The 18,121-nt window shown below is 52.5% G+C and overlaps 1 protein-coding gene across 1 annotated transcript in view; it reads left to right on the top strand.

The window, feature by feature from the left end:
* Positions 1-17,527, top strand: part of EFCAB6 (EF-hand calcium binding domain 6) — a 202,887-nt gene extending 185,360 nt beyond the window's left edge. Inside the window, 6 exon segments of the mRNA XM_082634692.1 lie at positions 7,838-8,068; positions 9,379-9,532; positions 11,604-11,755; positions 11,759-11,788; positions 14,325-14,474; positions 17,087-17,527. Of these exon segments, the coding sequence (XP_082490818.1) occupies positions 7,838-8,068; positions 9,379-9,532; positions 11,604-11,755; positions 11,759-11,788; positions 14,325-14,474; positions 17,087-17,209 (840 nt within the window). The 3' untranslated portion in view covers positions 17,210-17,527.
* Positions 17,528-18,121: the final 594 nt, after the last annotated feature.

The following is an 18,121-nucleotide window of genomic DNA, read 5'->3' as shown; positions in this document are numbered from 1 at the left end:
GCACTGCTACCAGCCCTCTTCAGTTCTCAGATGAATTGATGCCCCATCCATTCCCAGAGAATAATTCAGATGAGAAAGGAACTCCAAAATACTCACAAAAGCACCCCCGCCTCCCCTCTTCCTCCTGGCTCTGCTCAGGCCCAGCCCAGGGGGCTTCCTACAGCTACCCGTGTGGAAATGTCATTCTTTCCCCTCCAGAGCTGGGTCACTCCAAACTCAAGTCTCACATTGTCAGAGGTTTAGGGTGAGGACTGGAAGTATTCACGGGGAGGGGTGATCATCGTGCCCAACCTCCATCCCTACTTAGGCCTCGGAACTCACTGCCCTAAAGAATGAATTGGTTAAAGATATTAGCAATATGAACACCAGATTTCACTTTCCTAAAATATCACCTTTTTTAGGCATTATGATCATTTCTGCTAAGCAAAACAATGCCCTATTTCCAAACAATTCTGTCCCACAGAGCATCCAAGCCAAGTGAGCTCTCTATTTGCACATATCAATACTTCTCTCCATTACTACAAATGGATAGAAGCCTTTAAAATTAGTACAGTTGCATTTATTATTCTATGGGGCCAACTAATAAAGGTTGGTAATAAAGATTTTTAGTAATAAAGATTAGTAATAAAGATTTTTTAGTAATAAAGATTTTAGTAATAAAGATTTTTCATTCCATCTAAATGAGCAAAATTTTACTCTAATTATAGGTATAAATTAATGACATGCCGGCACATCTGGCATTCATAACAGAGAATTTGATTCTAATTGTCCACTAAGAAAGCTTCACCATTCCCGTCACAGACAGCACCCCCTACCCTCCACCCCCTGCAAAAAAATCAAGCACTTACTTTTGAATGCTGCTTTCTAAAAATACACGGACACGTCTCAAAGACAGTCTGCACCATTGAGAGCATCAAAGCCTGGCATGAGTACCGTGGTTTAAGTTGGGTGATGATTAGCAGAAATTGTGCTATATTTGGGAAGGATGCTTCTAGATACAGGCTAGTAAACAGAAAGCAAAAGCCCCAGAGATCCATATGTTTTCTTCTTGCATGAGTTGCTTAGCCAGCGACCTTCTTGGTTGGATGGCCCAGTGTCTGGCACAGTAAGACACAGAAGTAATTTGCACTCTTGACATGTCTAGACCCCTCATGCCATTATGGGGAAGAGTTCACCGGAGATACTGGGACAGGTCCGACCATGTTAAACAGCTTTCAGGTACAGATTCCATGACTTCGTTTATCTACATTATAAAGACTTATCTCTAAAAAATCCAATCATCGTGAATCTGAGGGGCCAGCTTTCTTGACTTACAGAGCTCCGTAAGTAGGGAAGTGCCACATCTTTGGAAACCTTTTGGCACAATTAACCTTTCAGAAAAAGAGAGCGACTTTCAGAGCAGATGGAGTCAGACACTGACAGGTCTTCATGGCTCTGCATAAAGCGTGTTATAAAAGTCTGTGAAACTGGGTCCACTTGGATCTGGCTTAAGATAGAGATCCCATGGGGAGAGCCTGTCCTGGTGAGGCGATTTAGATCAGTCCATAGCGACCGCATGAGAACTTTGAATGTGCAGCTATATTAGAAGAAGGAACCAGCAAACATTTCTGAGCATTCCAGATGTGATATTTCTAAAACAGACAGCTTTAGGAAGAGAGAAAAATACAGGCAGACTTGGGTTTCGGTTACCCTGCTTCTGCACTCGTCCAACTTTGTGACTTTGGAGAATTATTCAACCTCTCTGAGCTTCAATGTCCTTCCCTCTGAAATGGGACAGTGCTCCCCAGGCTGATCCAGGTGCCCTCCCCTCTGCCCAGGCTGCAGTTCTGCCTTCCCCATCTTTGCCCATGCAGTCCCTGCCTGCCCCTGCCCCCGTCCCTTCCCCCGCCCCCTTGTATCTGGCCACACCGACTCCCTCTTCCAGACTCACTTCGAGCCAAGTGAAGCCTTTTCTGACCACACCTTTACCTGCTGGAGCTGGCCATGCCCCGCTTTGCCCTCCCCCCTCCCCCCACCTTGAGCTCTCCATCATCTGGCTGAGCCCTTGGGACACCTTGCATGTTCTTGGGCACAGAGCTTCCTGTCTTGGCTGCACAGTGAGTGCCCGAAGGCAGCATGCACCCACCCCTTCACTTATTGGGGGCCCTCTGAGCTCAGAGTGGTGACGCTAGGTCCGAGGGAACCAAGGCGGGCCTGCTCCCTGCCTCCGTTGAGTCTGCATCCTGGGAGGGTAGAGAGAGGTTAAACACCTGTGGTACATTATTTCTGTAATTCCACACTGCTCTCTGCTGCAAAGGGCCATGCAGCATGCTGGGAGAGCAGAGCTGGGGGCTGACCTGGACCGAGGGGTCAGGGCTGTTTCCCTGAGGACACAATGCTGGAATGTGGGCGTTGCCTCCGAGAGGAGACGGGAGAGTGCAGGCAGAGGGAGCATCCTCGAAGCAGGCACAGTGGGCACGCTGCTTAGATGGTGATGCTGCCAGCCGGCTAGTGGGCACCAGAGACACACGCTGCCCATGGGGTCTGTGTTCCTTGAGGGGCGGGCAGACAGTGAACAAAATATGTGTGTGTTGGATGGTGATAAATGCTCTAGAGGCCAAAAAAAAAAAAAAAAAAAAAAAGCAGGGAAGAGGGTAGTGCTAGGGAATTGAGAGGGTGCGTTGTGAGTAGGGCGGTCAGGGGAGGCCCCTGAGAAGGCAACATCTGATTAAAGACCTGGGTCAGGTGGATGGCTGGGAACAGTGGAGGTTGGATCATGAATGCGTTTCAGAGTTGGAAGCAACAGAATTTGCTAATGGATGTGGGTGGAAGAGTGAGAAGGGGAGTAGAGGATGGGGAAGCCAAAGGAGCCGTGGATGGGGTGCTGTGGGGGGCAGGGGGAGGGGAGGGCGGGCGTGGGGCGCCTCACTGATCCATTGTCCACAGTCACATCTTCTGTCCTGCTCTCCTTCCTGTTCACTTTCTTTTTTGCTCAAGTACATCTTTACTTGCTCTTTCAGGGGAGAGGAAGCCCGAGAGCTTCCCTACTTTGCCCTCGTCCTCAAAATATAGTTTGGCTGGGGATAGAATTCTAGGTCCAAGTTTTCTCTCCCTGACCCTTTCAAGCGGTTTCTCAGTTGCCTTCCAGCATCTCTCGGTGTTGATGAGGCATCTGCTAATTATCACATGCTTTCTCCAGGGCCCAGATCCCAGTGGGAAGAAAGGCAGGGGCTGAGCTGCTCATGCCAGTTCCTTTTTACCAGAATGCCGCTCTGAGACGACGGGTGAGGTACGAGTGAGTGAGGAGAGAGGAACCAGCCGGGCTGTTCTGATAAGTCCCGAATGCTCCACACGCAGCTCGCCCAGGCAGGTCTCCTCGGCGTGGTCCCCACCGCAAGGTGGTCCTACAGTTGTCTTGGCTGGTCCTAGGGACTGGACTCCTCCTGCCTTGGCCTCCAGGCGTTTGTCCTCAGTGACTGTGGAAATTCTGTGCCCACGAGCAGCAGAGGCCAGTTCCAGTTTCTACGTCAGGTAGTGGGTGATGGCTTGGTTCTAACTGCCCATCTCACATGGGGGCCTCTTTTCCCTGTTCCTGAGAGAATACCGCCCACCACCTGCATCATACCATGCCTCGAATGCCATGGGTTTTTTCTCCATTTCTGTTTAATCCGATTTTCCTGTTGTGTTTGAATAAGGACAATGCATTTTATTTATTTATTTATTTATTTATTTATTTTACATCTTTATTGGTGTATAATTGCTTTACAATGGTGTGTTAGTTTCTGCTTTATAACAAAGTGAATCAGCTATACGTACACATATATCCCCATATCTCCTCCCTCTTGCCTCTCCCTCCCACCCTCCCTATCCCACCCCTCTAGGTGGTCACAAAGCACCGAGCTGATCTCCCTGTGCTATGCAGCTGCTTCCCACTAGCTATCGATTTTACATTTGGTAGTGTATATATGTCCATGCCACTCTCTCACTTCGTCCCAGCTTACCCTTCCCCCTCCCCATGTCTTCAAGTCCATTCTCTACGTCTGCGTCTTTGTTCCTGTCCTGCCCCTAGGTTCTTCATGACTTTTTTTTTTTAGATTCCATATATATGTGTTAGCATATGGTATTTGTTTTTCTCTTTCTGACTTACTTCACTCTGTATGACAGACTCTAGGTCCATCCACCTCACTACAAATAACTCAATTTCATTTCTTTTTATGGCTGAGTAATATTCCATTGTATATATGTGCCACATCTTCTTTATCCACTCATCTGTCGATGTACGCTTAGCTTGCTTCCATGTCCTGGCTATTGTAAATAGAGCTGCAATGAACATTGTGGTACATGACTCTTTTTGAATTGTGGTTTTCTTAGGGTATATGCCCAGGAGTGGGATTACTGGGTCATATGGTAGTTCTATTTTTAGTTTTTTAAGGCACCTCCATACTGTACTCCATAGTGGTTGTATCAATTTACATTCCCACCAACAGTGCAAGAGGGTTCCCTTTTCTCCACACCCTCTCCAACATTTATTGTTTGTAGACTTTTTTGATGATGGCCATTCTGACTGGTGCAAGGTGATACCTCATTGTAGTTTTGATTTGTATTTCTCTAATGATTAGTGATGTTGAGCATCCTTTCATGTGTTTGTTGGCCATCTGTATATCTTCTTTGGAGGGACAGTGCATTTTAAAAAACTAGTTTCCACGTCTCTGCTGAAACTCCCCATCTGTTCATGCATGTTGTGTACCTTTTCTACTAAATCCATTAATGTATTAGCCACAGTTGTTTTAATGTTCCTGTCTGACAATCCCCACAGTGGGGTCATCTCTGAGTCTTGTCTGTTGATGGGTGCATCTCTTGGCAATGGGTCGGTTTTTCTTTTGTTTGTATGTCTCAAGATTTTTAAAAAATTGAATGCCAGACATCGTGTGAAGAAGAATAGTAGAGACAGTGGTATAAATGATATTTATGCCTGGAAATGGGTGCACCTCTTCTCTGTCAGGCTGTGAGTGTGGGAGCGTTGTTGGATCAGTCTGGTGGGTAATTGAGCTACATTTGAATTTTGTTGTTACTACTCTTCCCCAGCATCAGATCCCTCCAGCAGAAGATTGCCCAGGGCCCCCGGGCTTGAGTGGGTTTGCTATGCCTCCCCCTGTGGCTTTGCTTCCCAGTAGAGGAGGGTCTGGAGAAGCGGGCAGTGTTTCACGTCCATCCCCCACCAGTGGCTTCACATGGCCTCTTGGGAGCAGCGGCAAAGGCTGCAGAGGAGAGCTTGTGAGTGTGAGCGTTCCCTGTGCCCGTGACTCCCAGCTCTTCTAGACTGAGCACCAGCCCAGCTTGGCCTTCAGGAATTTGCTAACATCTCGGCTGATTTCTTCCCACCCTCGCACTTCCTCCTGAGCCCCGCCAAGAGTGAGAGCTGGCGCGACGGCCTCTCCTTGGAGCCTCGGGGCTCCGTGGAGTTCAGTCCCCTCAGCTCCTGCAACCTCAACTGTCTCATGGGGTCCGGAAAAGTTCTGAGTTTGTAGGTATTTGGCTTTTTCTTGTTAGAATGGGAGTGGCGTTCGCTTGCCGCTTCCCACATCACAAGCAGAAGCGGAACCCGAAGTGGTGAATTTTTAAGTAGTTAGAAGGTAGTTGTCTGCTACTCTGCGTTTCCAGGGGACCTTTCAGCAGGTGTGCATTCTGCCACGTGACATGGAAACTTGCTGACATGGAATGAACTTGCCTTTCAGTTCCTTCACAAACCACAGGAATTTTACCCGGGTTTCACGTCCAGCTCACAGGCCCGTAAGTTTCCAGAGTCCACTTTTGTGGTACCCATTTCCAGTCTTCTGATGCCCCTCCTGTCCCCACAGCCCACACCAGCCGCCAGGCTGCGTCAGTGTCCTGGGCTGTAACCCGTCAGGACTGAAGAGCCACACGTGAGCCTCCACTTCCCCACCCACCCAGGGCCATCCTAGCAATGTGTATTCTACCCGTTGAAGCCCCTTCAGTTAAAACAGGATAAGAGTAGGCTTTGCGCGGTCCTGCCTTGACCTCGCTTGCCTCGCAGGCTTTCATTAGGAAGGTGGTGGGCCCCTGCCTCACCTGCCTGGGAGTGAGCCCCTCTCGTTGTCCTTGGCCGTTCTGTAGGCGTCCTCATGTCCATGCTTCAGCTCTTCACTGCCTCCTGAAGCATTCGTGCCCATCCTTTGTATCTGTCCTCAATCACATGACCTTCCTCCCGCTTGCCTCCCAAGTCTTGCTAAGGTACGAGAGCATGAGACCCCACCGGCAGCCCACCCTCCTTTAAGCCACATCTCTGTTCCTTAAAGCCCTTCCTAAGAGGTGTGATCGGAACACAGTTTAGCCCTTCCCTCCATCCTTCTTCATTTCTAAAGGGTCTTCCCATTGTCTGATCAGTCTTATCATGTGATACGGATCTTCAACCTTTAAAAAAAAAACATGTATTGAGCACCTACTGTGTGCTAGCACCTTTGCAAGATGGTTGGCATTTAAAGATGAACCTCAGAGGATCCTTCGGGGAGTCTCTCAGCCAGGCTAGGTGTCACCTCCTGGGTGGCTTCATCAGGATGCCAGGAGGGAGAGAAGAGGCTCCGGTCTGCCCAGTGGTTCTGGAGAACTTCCCTGGAGGAGACCGGTGCGGGGGTTACTGCCCTTGGTGATGATGCTGAGGTCTGTCTGAGCCCATGTGGTCACTTTCTCAGGGACCCTCACTTCCACTCCACCAAGTAGTTTTCCCTCATTGATCAAAATTAAAACAACATAAAACTACAGGTGTGATAAATGACACTGAACTATACACACACACGTGAAGTTGTTACGTAAGATGTAACCTTGGAGGGAAGTTGGGTGGAGGGTCCCTGAGGACCTCTCTGTATCATTCTTGCAACTTCCTGCAAATCTATAATGATTTTGAAATAAAAAGCTAAAACACATCAAGAATATTGTCCCAGACTAAACCGTTTTCCCTTCTCAGGGCCTGGAATATTCTCCCTCTCTTCCTCACCCCTCAGTACTTCATTTCCAGAATTTCAAGTAGAGCCGGACATGGTCCCTTTTAATATGCTTCTGGAAAACCCCAGTGGAGCCCACAAGCCAAGCGGGTTTCTGACCAAGTTCAGGCACAGGGTAGGAACATCCCTCCCACAGCCTCAGGGGTGGAGAGGCAGCTGCACTGGGCCTCGGGGGCTGTGAAAAAGCAAACTGGAAGTAAATTACCATCTTCTCGGCCCCCTGAAGCCCTCGAGTCATCAAGGGCGGCTCACTTGGCATTGAGTCATTTTGCAACATCCGTGCCGGGCTGCATGTGGCCCTGACCCAGCCCGTGACATCAGACGGCACCGACACAAAACCGTAAACTTCCGCTGTTCTCCAGATGCCTCCCTTTTCATCGTGTGAGAAGACATTGTTTGCCCTGAGGGTGAGAAAAATTGCGGTGGCTGAGGGCTGCAGCACCTGTGCGTTGTTTGCAGGGCTCAGGGGGCCTTCCAGGAGCAGGAAGGAGCCTGGCTGGGCTCCCGGGGAACGAGGTGGGCTGGGGCTTGATTTGCATTTTCTCCTAAAACATTCTGTCCTGCAGCTCAGTCTCTGTGACTAATCACAAGACTTAATGGCCTTAAAGTGCTCGCTAAGGGCCCAATTCAATTAAAAAATGTCCTGCAGAAGCCATGGATAATCCTCCCTTGTCTGCTTTCCCAGGAAGCCGCAGCCGGATGGGTGTTTTTCTTTTTTCAATTTTTCATTTGACGTGGGCCCTGGACCCCTGCGGAGGAGAGCGCCTCTTTGCTGGCTTCTTCTCCACTTCAGAGGGTTTGCCTCTAACCCTGGGAGGTGACCTCTGCTTCTTTGCCAGTTTGACAGGCTCTGGGACGAGATGCCTGTCAACGCTAAGGGAAGGCTGCAGTACCTGGACTTCCTGAGCAGCTTCAGCTCGGAGAAGGCGGCCCCGCCGCCGGCGCCGGGAGACTCGGCCAAGGCCCAGAGAGGGAGCAGCGTCCCCGAGGTCTCAGAGAGAAGCAGGTCTACAGGGTCATCGCCCACTCGAGACCTGAAAGCAGGGTCCAAACCGCGGAGTCACCCCTGCGTGAGTTCCTGTCTCGCAGCGTCGCACTGGGTCCACGTCCTGCTGGGGCTGGGGTCCTAGTGTCCCCACAGGGTGTGGGTGACCGAGAGGGTGGCCAGGGTGAGCCTGGGGCGGGGGGCTTGGAGAAGAGCCACTGGTGGGTCCTCTCAGTCCCCTGCCTGGGAGGGGAGGTAGCTGTGGGCACGGGGTGGGTGGGAGGGAAGAGTAAAGAGGATTCAGAGCAGGAAGGGACCTTGGGGGCAGGGGCGGCATGTCAGCCACAGGGAGGGCATCATCTCAGACGAACGCAGATGCCCCAGGGTGGACAGCCCCGCCGTGGGCCACAGGACCTGCAAGGTAAGTGTTGTTACACCCGTTTTACGGTTGAAGACACGAGGCTCTAAGCAGGGTCCTCGTGAGCTCAGGTCGCTTGTTAGACACAGAGAGAGCTGATTTCAAACCCAGGCGTGTCTGACCGCGCAGCCCTGGACCTGGACCAAGCTGCCCCGGCCTGGGATTGGGAGAGGGGCTCAGCCTCGCCGAGGCTCCCCTTCCTCTGCAAGAAGCTTGACGGTGTCTCCGGGGGAGGGTTGTTGAGGGGATGCCAGCGGGCACAGGAACACACCCACCGCCGAGCTTCGTGCGCGGTGAGCACTCATTCATTCCTCGGGACTTCAGTCAACTCGTGTTTATCGCACGCCTACTACGTGCAGAGAATGAACACAGGTCCCTGCCCTTGTGGAGTTTACGATCTTGGGGGTGATGGGCAAGAGCAGTGAACATGTAAGGAAAGTATTTAGTGAGTTAAAGGTGGTGTGTGGAGCAGAATGAAGGGGGGTCAGGAGCACCCCGAAGGCGTCCACGCCTCAGTCCCCGGAACCTGTCATGTGTACCTTACATGGCGAGGGGGAATCAAGGTTGCAGAGGGAGTTAAAGTTGCTAATCGGCTGAATGCAAGACAAGATTGTCCCGGAGTGTCCGGGGGGCCCGAGGTAATCACACGGGCCAGTCACTGGGGACACAGAGGCAGAAGGGTCACACTGGAGAGATGCAGTCTGGGGGAGACCCACCCGGAGTTGCAGCTTTGAAGGTGAGGGACGGGGCCACGCATCAAGGAATGTGGAGGCCTCCAGAAGCCAGAAAGGGCCAGCTATATATTTGTTTCCAAAACTGTTTCTGTTAAAATGGTAACATTACCATTTTTGTTTTGTTTTTCATTTTATTTCTGAAAAAATGCTGCCTGTGAAACTGCACCTGAGTCCTATCTGTGAGTTTCTCTTATTACTTCCATGTGGAATCTCAGGTTACAAGACAGGTTTCTATCTTGCTAGACCCCTGCGAGCACGACCTCGCCACTGCAGAACTGCGAGCCCATTGAGAACAAGCTGCGGAAGAAGATCCAGGGCTGCTGGCGCGAGTTCCTGCGAGAGTGCCAGGAGCGGGACGCCAACAAGGAGGGCGAGATCCCCGCCACCGAGCTCCAGGGTGCGTCCCGTTCCCTTCCCCCCCCCGGGGATACAGGGTCACCTCCCAGCACAGGTCCACTCCTCATGGTGGCGGCAGGGGAGTGACACAACAGGAGCCCGGCGGGGAGCACCTCAGTAAACCCCAGTATGGGGGACAAGGACTCCTAATGCCTCAGCCCCTACCCGGCAGGTCCACACCTTCTTGATCAAGTCAGCACGGGAAACCGCAGGCTGGGTTGTGGTCTCTGGGCAGGTTGTAAATGGTGACAGACTTGGAGAGCTGAGGGAGGTGGGACATGGGCGGGGCGCAGGGGACAGTTGGGGACCCAGCTCTGCCCTGTTGATTCGATTTTCGCCATGTATCACTTGGGTAGCCTTCAGATAAGACCGGTTAGATGTAAACTCCCACTAATTGTGGCATACTGTTTATGCAACCTTTCACATTACAGGGAAACCTGACCAGGTCACTCCTCTGCTTAAAAGCCCCCTCAGCCCATCCCCCACCCCCACCTTCTTTAATATATGGACCCCTTTTAAAGGAAAGCGTTTTTCCTGAGAACCTCCTATGTCAACATAAACTACTTTTATGGTGTAAACTCTTTAAGTGAACAGCTCCTACCCCGCCCCCCCACCAAAAAAAAAACACTTATGAGTTAAATGTAAAAATTTGAAATCAGTTCTAATTCAACGATGTGACATTGATTTGATGTGACATGTTTCGCTGAAACGAAATCACCAATGTGGGTTTTAATGCACGTTTGCGTCCCACTTGTTTTTTAGTTAATTCTTTTGATTTTGAGCATGATGAACCCTAACTTGCGGTTCTTCATCATCATCACCATCATCACTGTTTTTCTTTTTAACCGTGAACCCCCGTAAGCGCCCCATCCACGGCTCTGACAGTGCATCCAAACTTCAGTGCTCTGAAAAAAAAACAGATTAATTTTCAGAAGTCATTCTGTATTTTCTGTACGTGTTGGATGGCCTTCTGCAAGTTGGAACCTCCAAGGCATCTAGTGGCCATTCCCTTGTGTCCCCCCGCCCATGTCCTGGGTGCACCGTGCCCTCCTACAGCTTTCCTCTGTGCAAAGGCAAAGAAACCTGTTTGCACAAGTGCAGCAGCGTCTTCTGGGCTGCGCTGGTTTGAAGACATCATGTCTATAAATTCCACATCCACTGGTTTTCCTCACTAACCTCAACGGTTAATGTAGCACAGTGTCCCACTCCCAGAAACTTTGTTGCCTTCGTGATGTCCAATGGAAGTCTCAGCTTATTCAGCTTAAACTAAAATCCTTATCCTACCTGTCTTCCAGTTATGAGTTGTGACTCCAAAAGAAGCTTCGGCTGTATACCTAGTAAAAGACTGAGCACAAGTATTAGTGCAAAGCAAGGGGGTGTTGACATCCTGACATTGCCACCTCAGGGCAGCCAGGAGGACTCCCCAGTGTGGCATCGACGTGACCCTCGTCAGAAAGCCAGACACAAACCCTCAAATCGCATGACGGTTGTCTCTTCCGGGAGGTCTGTGTATTCCAGAATACACATTTTAAATCATTAAAATGAAAACTCAAAATGCATAAATTGGTGTAGCCCGGAAGACCCTTGAGAGCCTATCTCAGAAGCACAGTTGGAAAATGCTTGCTCGGGGGCCAAGTCTGAATCCCTGACCCCCCGTCGGGCCCCTGCCAGACTCAACCCCAGCATGTGGAACCTTCCCTTCTCCCCTCCTGCCCGGCTCTGCCCCTACTCCCGTCTGCTGGGACCATCCCTCTGCCTTCTCCCCGCCTGCATTCGTAAGCCCCACGGTGTCATGTCTGTACTGCTGTGACCACGGCGACGGTGACCGTGCAAAGCCGGGCCGGCAGGCAAAGCCAGGACCGAGGGGGCCCAGCAGGACGCGGGTCCCCTCCCTCCTTGCCGCACTTACCTCGTCGCGTGCCTGTGTGTTTCCATATCTGTCCAGCCACCAACCATGAGCCTGTGAAGCAAGCACAGGGCGTCTCAGCCAGTGATGAGTGAGTGAATGAAGCCGTGATCAAACGAGTGAGTGAACTGACCGCCACCAACTGAACTGACATGTTTGCCTTTAGCTCTCGTGGAGAAATTCAATCTGGACGTAAACAGAGACGAGTGCCGGCAGCTCATCGTCAAGTACGACTTAAAGAACAACGGGAGGTTTGCTTATTGCAACTTCATTCAGAGCTGCGTCCTCCTGTTAAAAGCAAAGGAAACCTCGCTGATGTAGAGAATGAAAATCCAGAACGCGAATAAAATGGTACGTGAATCGTCCAGAGGAAAGGGGTGGGGCTGGGGCTGAACGGGCTTCTTTCATTTTTCTCAGTTCGGCCTAAATCCCATTGTCTCACTTCATACAAACGGTGGCCCCATAAGGGCCTGGAGACCCCAGACTGGGAACCAGCAGCCTGGATCCCAGGTTCTCAAACTGGCCGGGTGGCACATGCCCGTGGGCACCTCTGTGCGGCGAGTGTCGGGCAGAGTGTCAGCGGCTCACACGGCCACCAGGAGCGGGGGGTCTCGGTCAGTTCACTGGAGAGGCAAGTGGGGTGGGACCACAGCAAAGGGAAGCACCTGTAACTTACACGTAACCGCCTGTTCACTCATCAGCTGTCTGAGACGGGCTGACCTTGCTCCTGGTATGGGCGGCCAGTCGGAGACCCTTTCTCTTTCTTGCGTAAACTACACCTGTGATGCATTGCCTACAGTTCTCTTCTTGTTTCCTTGAAGAGGAATGAGACCCTAAAGATGCTTAAATGGCAACTGGAGGGCCTGTGCCCTAGATTTTTACCTTTTTTCTTAATCGTTTGTAATTTTGTGATTCTCACCCACACCCACTTCAACCACGCTGTTCACGGACTCACCTTTCTCGAGTCTTTCCACACCATGAAGTAGAAAAAGGCTTTTTCACACTCATATTCCATCATCGATAACGCTGAATTCAGTTCCATTGAATTAAACAAGTACAACTGGCCTTGTCGACCTGGGAGCAAACACAGCTGATGCCAGCTGCCGTAGGACCCAGCTGCGGGGACCAGAGGTGTGGGGCAGACCTGACAGCACAGGTGGTGGCTTAAGACTGCTGGCGGCTTAGCCCAGCAAACAGTGGATTCCATAGCAGAAACTTTCCACGCAGCCGAATTTGTCATTTTGTGCTACATCGGGCCCCATCTGAGCATCGTTTCTAGTTCAGCCAAGCAAGGGGTGGCATCAAAGGCTTAGGCCAAGTTAAGGAGGTAAAACTGAACCGTAAGACAGTTCTTTCTCCAGCTCAGCTCTTCTGTGAGTGGAGAAAACACTGTCCTTGGTGGGTCGTCAGGGGACACAGGAACATAGCTGGAGAACCATGGAGACCGCACAGCCTTCAAGGCCCCCGCCAGCTCTGGCCCTCCTCCACCTCTTCCGGCCTCAGCTCCCCCTTCTGTAAATGAGGGGAGGCGTGCTGAGCCCCTGGGCAGATGTCCCAGCTCGCCTCCGTGTGCTGAGGCCTTGCCCCCCAGCTCCGGTCTTTCACCCAGACGTGACCACAGCCTCCGCTCTGTGGCTTAGGCTAGTCCTGTCTTCCATCCTGGGCATGACTGACAAGGTGGTGAGACTCCCTGGGAGCCTTTCCCAGGAGAGAGTGTGGCCAGGGCCTGCCCCTGCCCCTGCCTGGTCCCTGTGCCAGTCCCCATCCCCTCTGCAGGCTGTCCAGGCCCCACCATGCCAACTGTCTGCCGGCAGAGTAGCTAAAAGGGCCATTGCCTTTTCTAGTGCTTTGGGGGCTTTCCACAACTTTGACAGCAGAGACACCCTCTGTGGAAGTGAGCTGGGGCTTTGCTTTTGAGGGCTCTTCTAGAGGTGGAGGACTTCTGGATGGGTTGGTGTACAGGGCTGGGATGGGAAACCCTTTCTCAGGCCAAGCTTGGGTATGGGAAGGGCTAGGGCGCATACAATCCCTTCCTCTTCCCGTGCATGCTGACCAGCTGATTGGATAAATTGGCAGCTAACGAAGCTATAGGGTATCTGGTTTCTGTCATAGGTGCTAAATGATATAAAAATTGAAAGCAATTTAACTTTGTGCTAATTTGTTTCATGTAGTGCCATGTTAAAAATTAAACTTTCCCAGAATGTGTTACACATTACTGCCTACAGTCCACCTCTGTGATATTCAGACGTGCCTTGGGGCTAAAACGTGCTAAAATATCTTATTTTCAATCTAATAAATAGCATCTAAATGAAATAATCATAGTGTAGTATACTGTCTAATTACTAGATGTAATTACAACCTTGTGATTTTTTTTCAAAAAACTCTGTTCATTATAAGAACGTACTAGAAGACCCCAGCTGAGTCTCTTTTTTTCCCTCAGACTATTTTGAAATTGGCCGGTTATCTGCCTGGCTCTCCCCTCAAGTACATGGGGAGGGGCTCCCTGGGAGGCAGCCTGGCAGGTGTTGGTGTCAGGCGGAGCCTCCCTGAGCCTCCATTTCCCAATCCAGGAAATGGGGATGAGGAGACCTACCTTCCTCCCAGGGTGGGGGAGGAGGGGAAGGAGGCGCAAAGGAGATGCTGTTTGTGATCAGCCTGCACATGGACTTGTAATGCCAGGATGAGCAGCAGGGATGGGGCACTTGCCGACTCCACTCTAGCTGGGAGCGTGGGGTGGGGAGTGAGCAGGGGGCCAAGACAGGAGCAAGGCCCAGGACAGGAGCTGGCAGCCCTCCTCCCTCCCCTCCGGGCCATGGCCCGTCCGCTCCATCCTTCCCATCCGAAACCTCCTTTCTTACCTCCTCTTGGTTTTCGGTTCTTTTCCCAGAAAGAAGGCGGTGCTGAGACTTCTTCCTTTTACTCCGCTCTGCTGCGGATTCAACCCCAAATTGTGCACTGCTGGAGGCCGATGCGGCGCACACTCAAGGCCTACGACGAGGGAAGGACGGGGCTTTTAAGCGTGGCTGATTTCAGGAAGGTGAGCACAGCTCTTGGGTGGCTGTGACCTCTGACCAGGAAGCAGTGGCCAAATGCCAGTGGCCAGAAAACCTCCAGAAAGGATCCGCCAACCCCCAGCGGAAGGCCCAGGTGTGGGCAGCTGTCCCAGACCTCACTTCCTCGGTTCCCCCAGGTGGTCAAGGGCCGAGTGCACCTGTCCCTGTGCTGCAGACCCCAGGCTCTCCTCCCTGAGGGTTTCTAGAACCCTGCAGGGACGTCCTGGTGCCGACACCTGAGTGCCGCTGCCCTTGGGCAGCGCTACAGCTGCTGTGTCTCCTCGGAGCCCTGGCTGCACTCCACCCCGCACCAGGCCAGGCCTCCTCCCCAGCCCCCGTCCCAGGTCGTTGTGGGGGGAGCCGGCAAGGTCACAGAGCAGAATGACAGCATCGGGGTCCGAGGCGGGGACCCAGGTGTCCGACTCAGGGCCCACAGACCCCAGCCCTGCCTCACAGGGGTCGGCCCTCCCCTCTCCCGCAGCTGCCCTCACGGGGAGGGGCTGCCCACCGCGCACCACGCGGTTTGGCAAGCAGCTCTCCCGACAGAGCCTGAGCCCTGGTGCTTTCCCTGCCCCGCGAGAAAGTCCAGCATCCACGGAGGACGGTGGTCTGGAGGGAGCGCCTGGCCCACCGCAGCCGCCCCTCTAGAGCAGAGCCTCTTTGCTTGACTTTAGCCTGCAGAACCTTGGGAGTGCTTCTCCCAGAGGAAAGAAGCGGGCCACCCTCAAGGGTGACTTAAAACTCCCACGTTCAGAATAACGTAGAATCCTTCGATTGGCAGTTTCTTGACCCCCCTCTCCTCTTCTCTCTGCATCCCCACCCCGGCCACTGAGGTTCAGAAAATCATTGAGGTCTAGAACATTAGACTAAAAATCAAATATTACAGCCAAGAAGAAAACTCACTCAAGACATCAAAGAGAGAAGGGGTTATGACCTCAAAATGCACTTACAAAAAAATGTGTTCCTTAGATTTATCTGTGCTTCAACAGCTAAAAAAAAGTTTTTTAAGTAAAAAAGCTTTTCTTAAATAATAATGCAGGAAGATGAACCGCAGTTGGAGGGCCTGGCAGGGCTGCATTCTCAAGGGCCTCGTGCAAGGCGCTGGAGGGCGAGGGGCCCCCTAGAGCCCCAGTGCCATGCACGGTGGGCGGGGGCCAGGCCTGTCACTGGGCGGGGGCCTCCATGCCCCACAGTGGCAGCCAGCTCACAGCGTTTGTCTTTACTTTGGGGGCAAGTAAAATTCTCAGCCAGAGAAGGGAAGGAAGCGGGTGAGCTTCTGTTAGTCTCCTCCTCTTCAGGTAATTTCCCAGGAATTCAGGGTGGCTGACAGCAGGGAGAGGGCAATAGAAACGGAGACGTTGCCCTCAGCAGAGCCAGAGCCTGAGACCAGATGGGTGCTGGGACCCTCTGGACACCCAGGCTCAGTCGCCTTTTGTGCTCTCAGCCCATCAGCCCCATAGCCAGGCCAGCTGACCTCAGCCCCACGGTCCCGGGCCAGTCCTGCCGGCCCCAGAGGAACGTCGGGCTCTTCTAGCCCCACTTTCTAGCCCCCTCTGAGAAACAAATTATAACACAAAACATAGACGGGAAATGTATAACCTAATGTTTATATTTATCTAATAGGGTATCTATCTATTAAAATTTGTCTGTTGCACATAACAGAGGTGAAAAAAAAAAAAAAACAGCACCTTAAACATGGTAGAAGTTTATTTCTCTCTCACATAAAAGAATCCCAGAGGTAGGAAGTCCAGAGCTGGCGTGGTGGCCGGACAGTCATCGGGGACATCTGTATTTTTTTCTGCCATCCTCAACACCTGACTTCCTGCCTCAAGGTCGCCTCATGGTCCAAGATGGCTGCTAAAGCCCCAGCATCACTTTCACATTGCAGGCAGCAGAAAAGAGAGAAAGAGGGCATGCCCTTCTTCTTTAGAGACTTCCCAGAAGTCCCGCATAACATTCTCACTTAGTTTTAACTGGCCAGAACATACCTAGCTATAAGAGAAGCTAAGAAATGTCGCCTCTTTTAGGTGGACTCCCAGCAGCCTGGAAGAAAATCAGGGTTCTGATTACAGAAGGGGAAAGGGCAGTCGGTATTGGTTGGGCAATAGCAGGCTCTGCCACAGGCTATATTACTGTTGGGTCATAACGACTCCCTGCACCCTGCACCTGTGGGCCTGTCCTCCTCCCCAGGTGGGCCGCACCCCGAGGCCCCACCCTAGCTAAGGCCCTGTGGCCAGGTCTCTCCTCCAGTCCCCTCCTCTCCATCCATCCTCCTCGTCCTCCACGTTGACCAGCCTCACTACTCTTCGGGGAGGCGATTCTGGGAGGGCCGGGTAGGGGTAGGGAACCCCAGCAGCTCCCATCTGAAGGGAAGTCCAGGAGTCTTCCTGTCCCGCACCCGTGTTGCTGGACGGGGCTGCCCTGTTGGCGGGAGGCAGGGAGCAGAGAAGAGGGGTGGGGAGAAGGGAAGTGGGAGAGAGAGCTGCTGGGGGCAACTCTGGAGGTGGGCGGTCCAGGCTCGGGGCAGGAGGAGAGGTGGGCGCATGCCTCCTTGAGTGGCTCCGAGACCAGCGGGGGCTCCCCGTCTCTCCTGCAGGTCCTGAGGCAGTACAGCATCAACCTCTCCGAGGAGGAGTTCTTCCACATCCTGGAGTATTATGACAAGACGCTGTCTTCAAAAATCTCCTACAACGACTTCCTCCGGGCCTTCCTTCAGTAGGGGGCCAGCTCTGCGAGCCCAGCGTGGACAGATGGGGACTGCAGGGCCTGTCCCCGAGACTAGTAAAATCTATCATCGGGGTGTCTCATGAACTTCCAGAGCGTCCCCCAAACAGAGCACACACCCACGCCCAGCCTGCGTCTTTCCGAGGTCATCCCAGGCCCAGCGCTGGGCTCTAGCATCAGCAGCGGCCTTCCAGAGGGCCTCAGGGCTGCCCCGCTGAGCCTCGGGACCCTCGTTAGTTTGAGCAAATTAAAATGTTAGTCTTTGCAAGAATGATACTTGAGACTTTAAAAGAACCACCAACAATAAATTCAAAACTCAGAATTTCTGAAGGTTTTATTCATAAGAGCTTGCTGGGTGCCTCAGGGACGCCGCAGCACTTCCTCGACCTGGGTCACATCTGTGCCCCTGCTGGGCTTGTCCACAGGGCCACCTCTCTGCCCCTGGGGACACAGGCACTAGCCTGACGTCACGGAGGAGCGGCCGACATCTAAGTCAGGCCCCATGTGTTCTTTGGGGGCTCAGCCTTTCCAGGGCCTGGCTAAGCTGTCAGCTGATTGGAGCCACCCACCAGCACCCATTTCGGGAGAGACTCTTGCTTGGACACGACAGGGTGTGACAAACTAAGAGAAGTTTTAAGTCGCTGCAGTCCTTTCCACCCATCATGAAGAAGATGGAAGGGAGACAGTTTGCTGCCTTCTGGAAGGTTCTGGAAGGAACAGGAGAGGCAGGCAAGAGAACTGCTCCTGAGCTGTGTGACCCCGGGCCGTCAGGGAGGGGTGGGGACAAGGAGCCTCCACTGTCACCCTGAGTAAACACACGAGCAACACACGGCCAGTGGACCTCACTTCCCTCAAAGGGAGGCCCGGCCAGCGCCCACTGCGGCCCCAGCCACCGGAGGGCGGGTTC

Source organism: Mesoplodon mirus (assembly GCF_964341445.2).
Source record: "Mesoplodon mirus genome assembly, chromosome: 11".
NCBI lineage: Eukaryota > Metazoa > Chordata > Mammalia > Artiodactyla > Ziphiidae > Mesoplodon > Mesoplodon mirus.
Note: the sequence above shows the minus strand (reverse complement) of the source record. Positions and strands in the feature narration are given on the sequence as shown.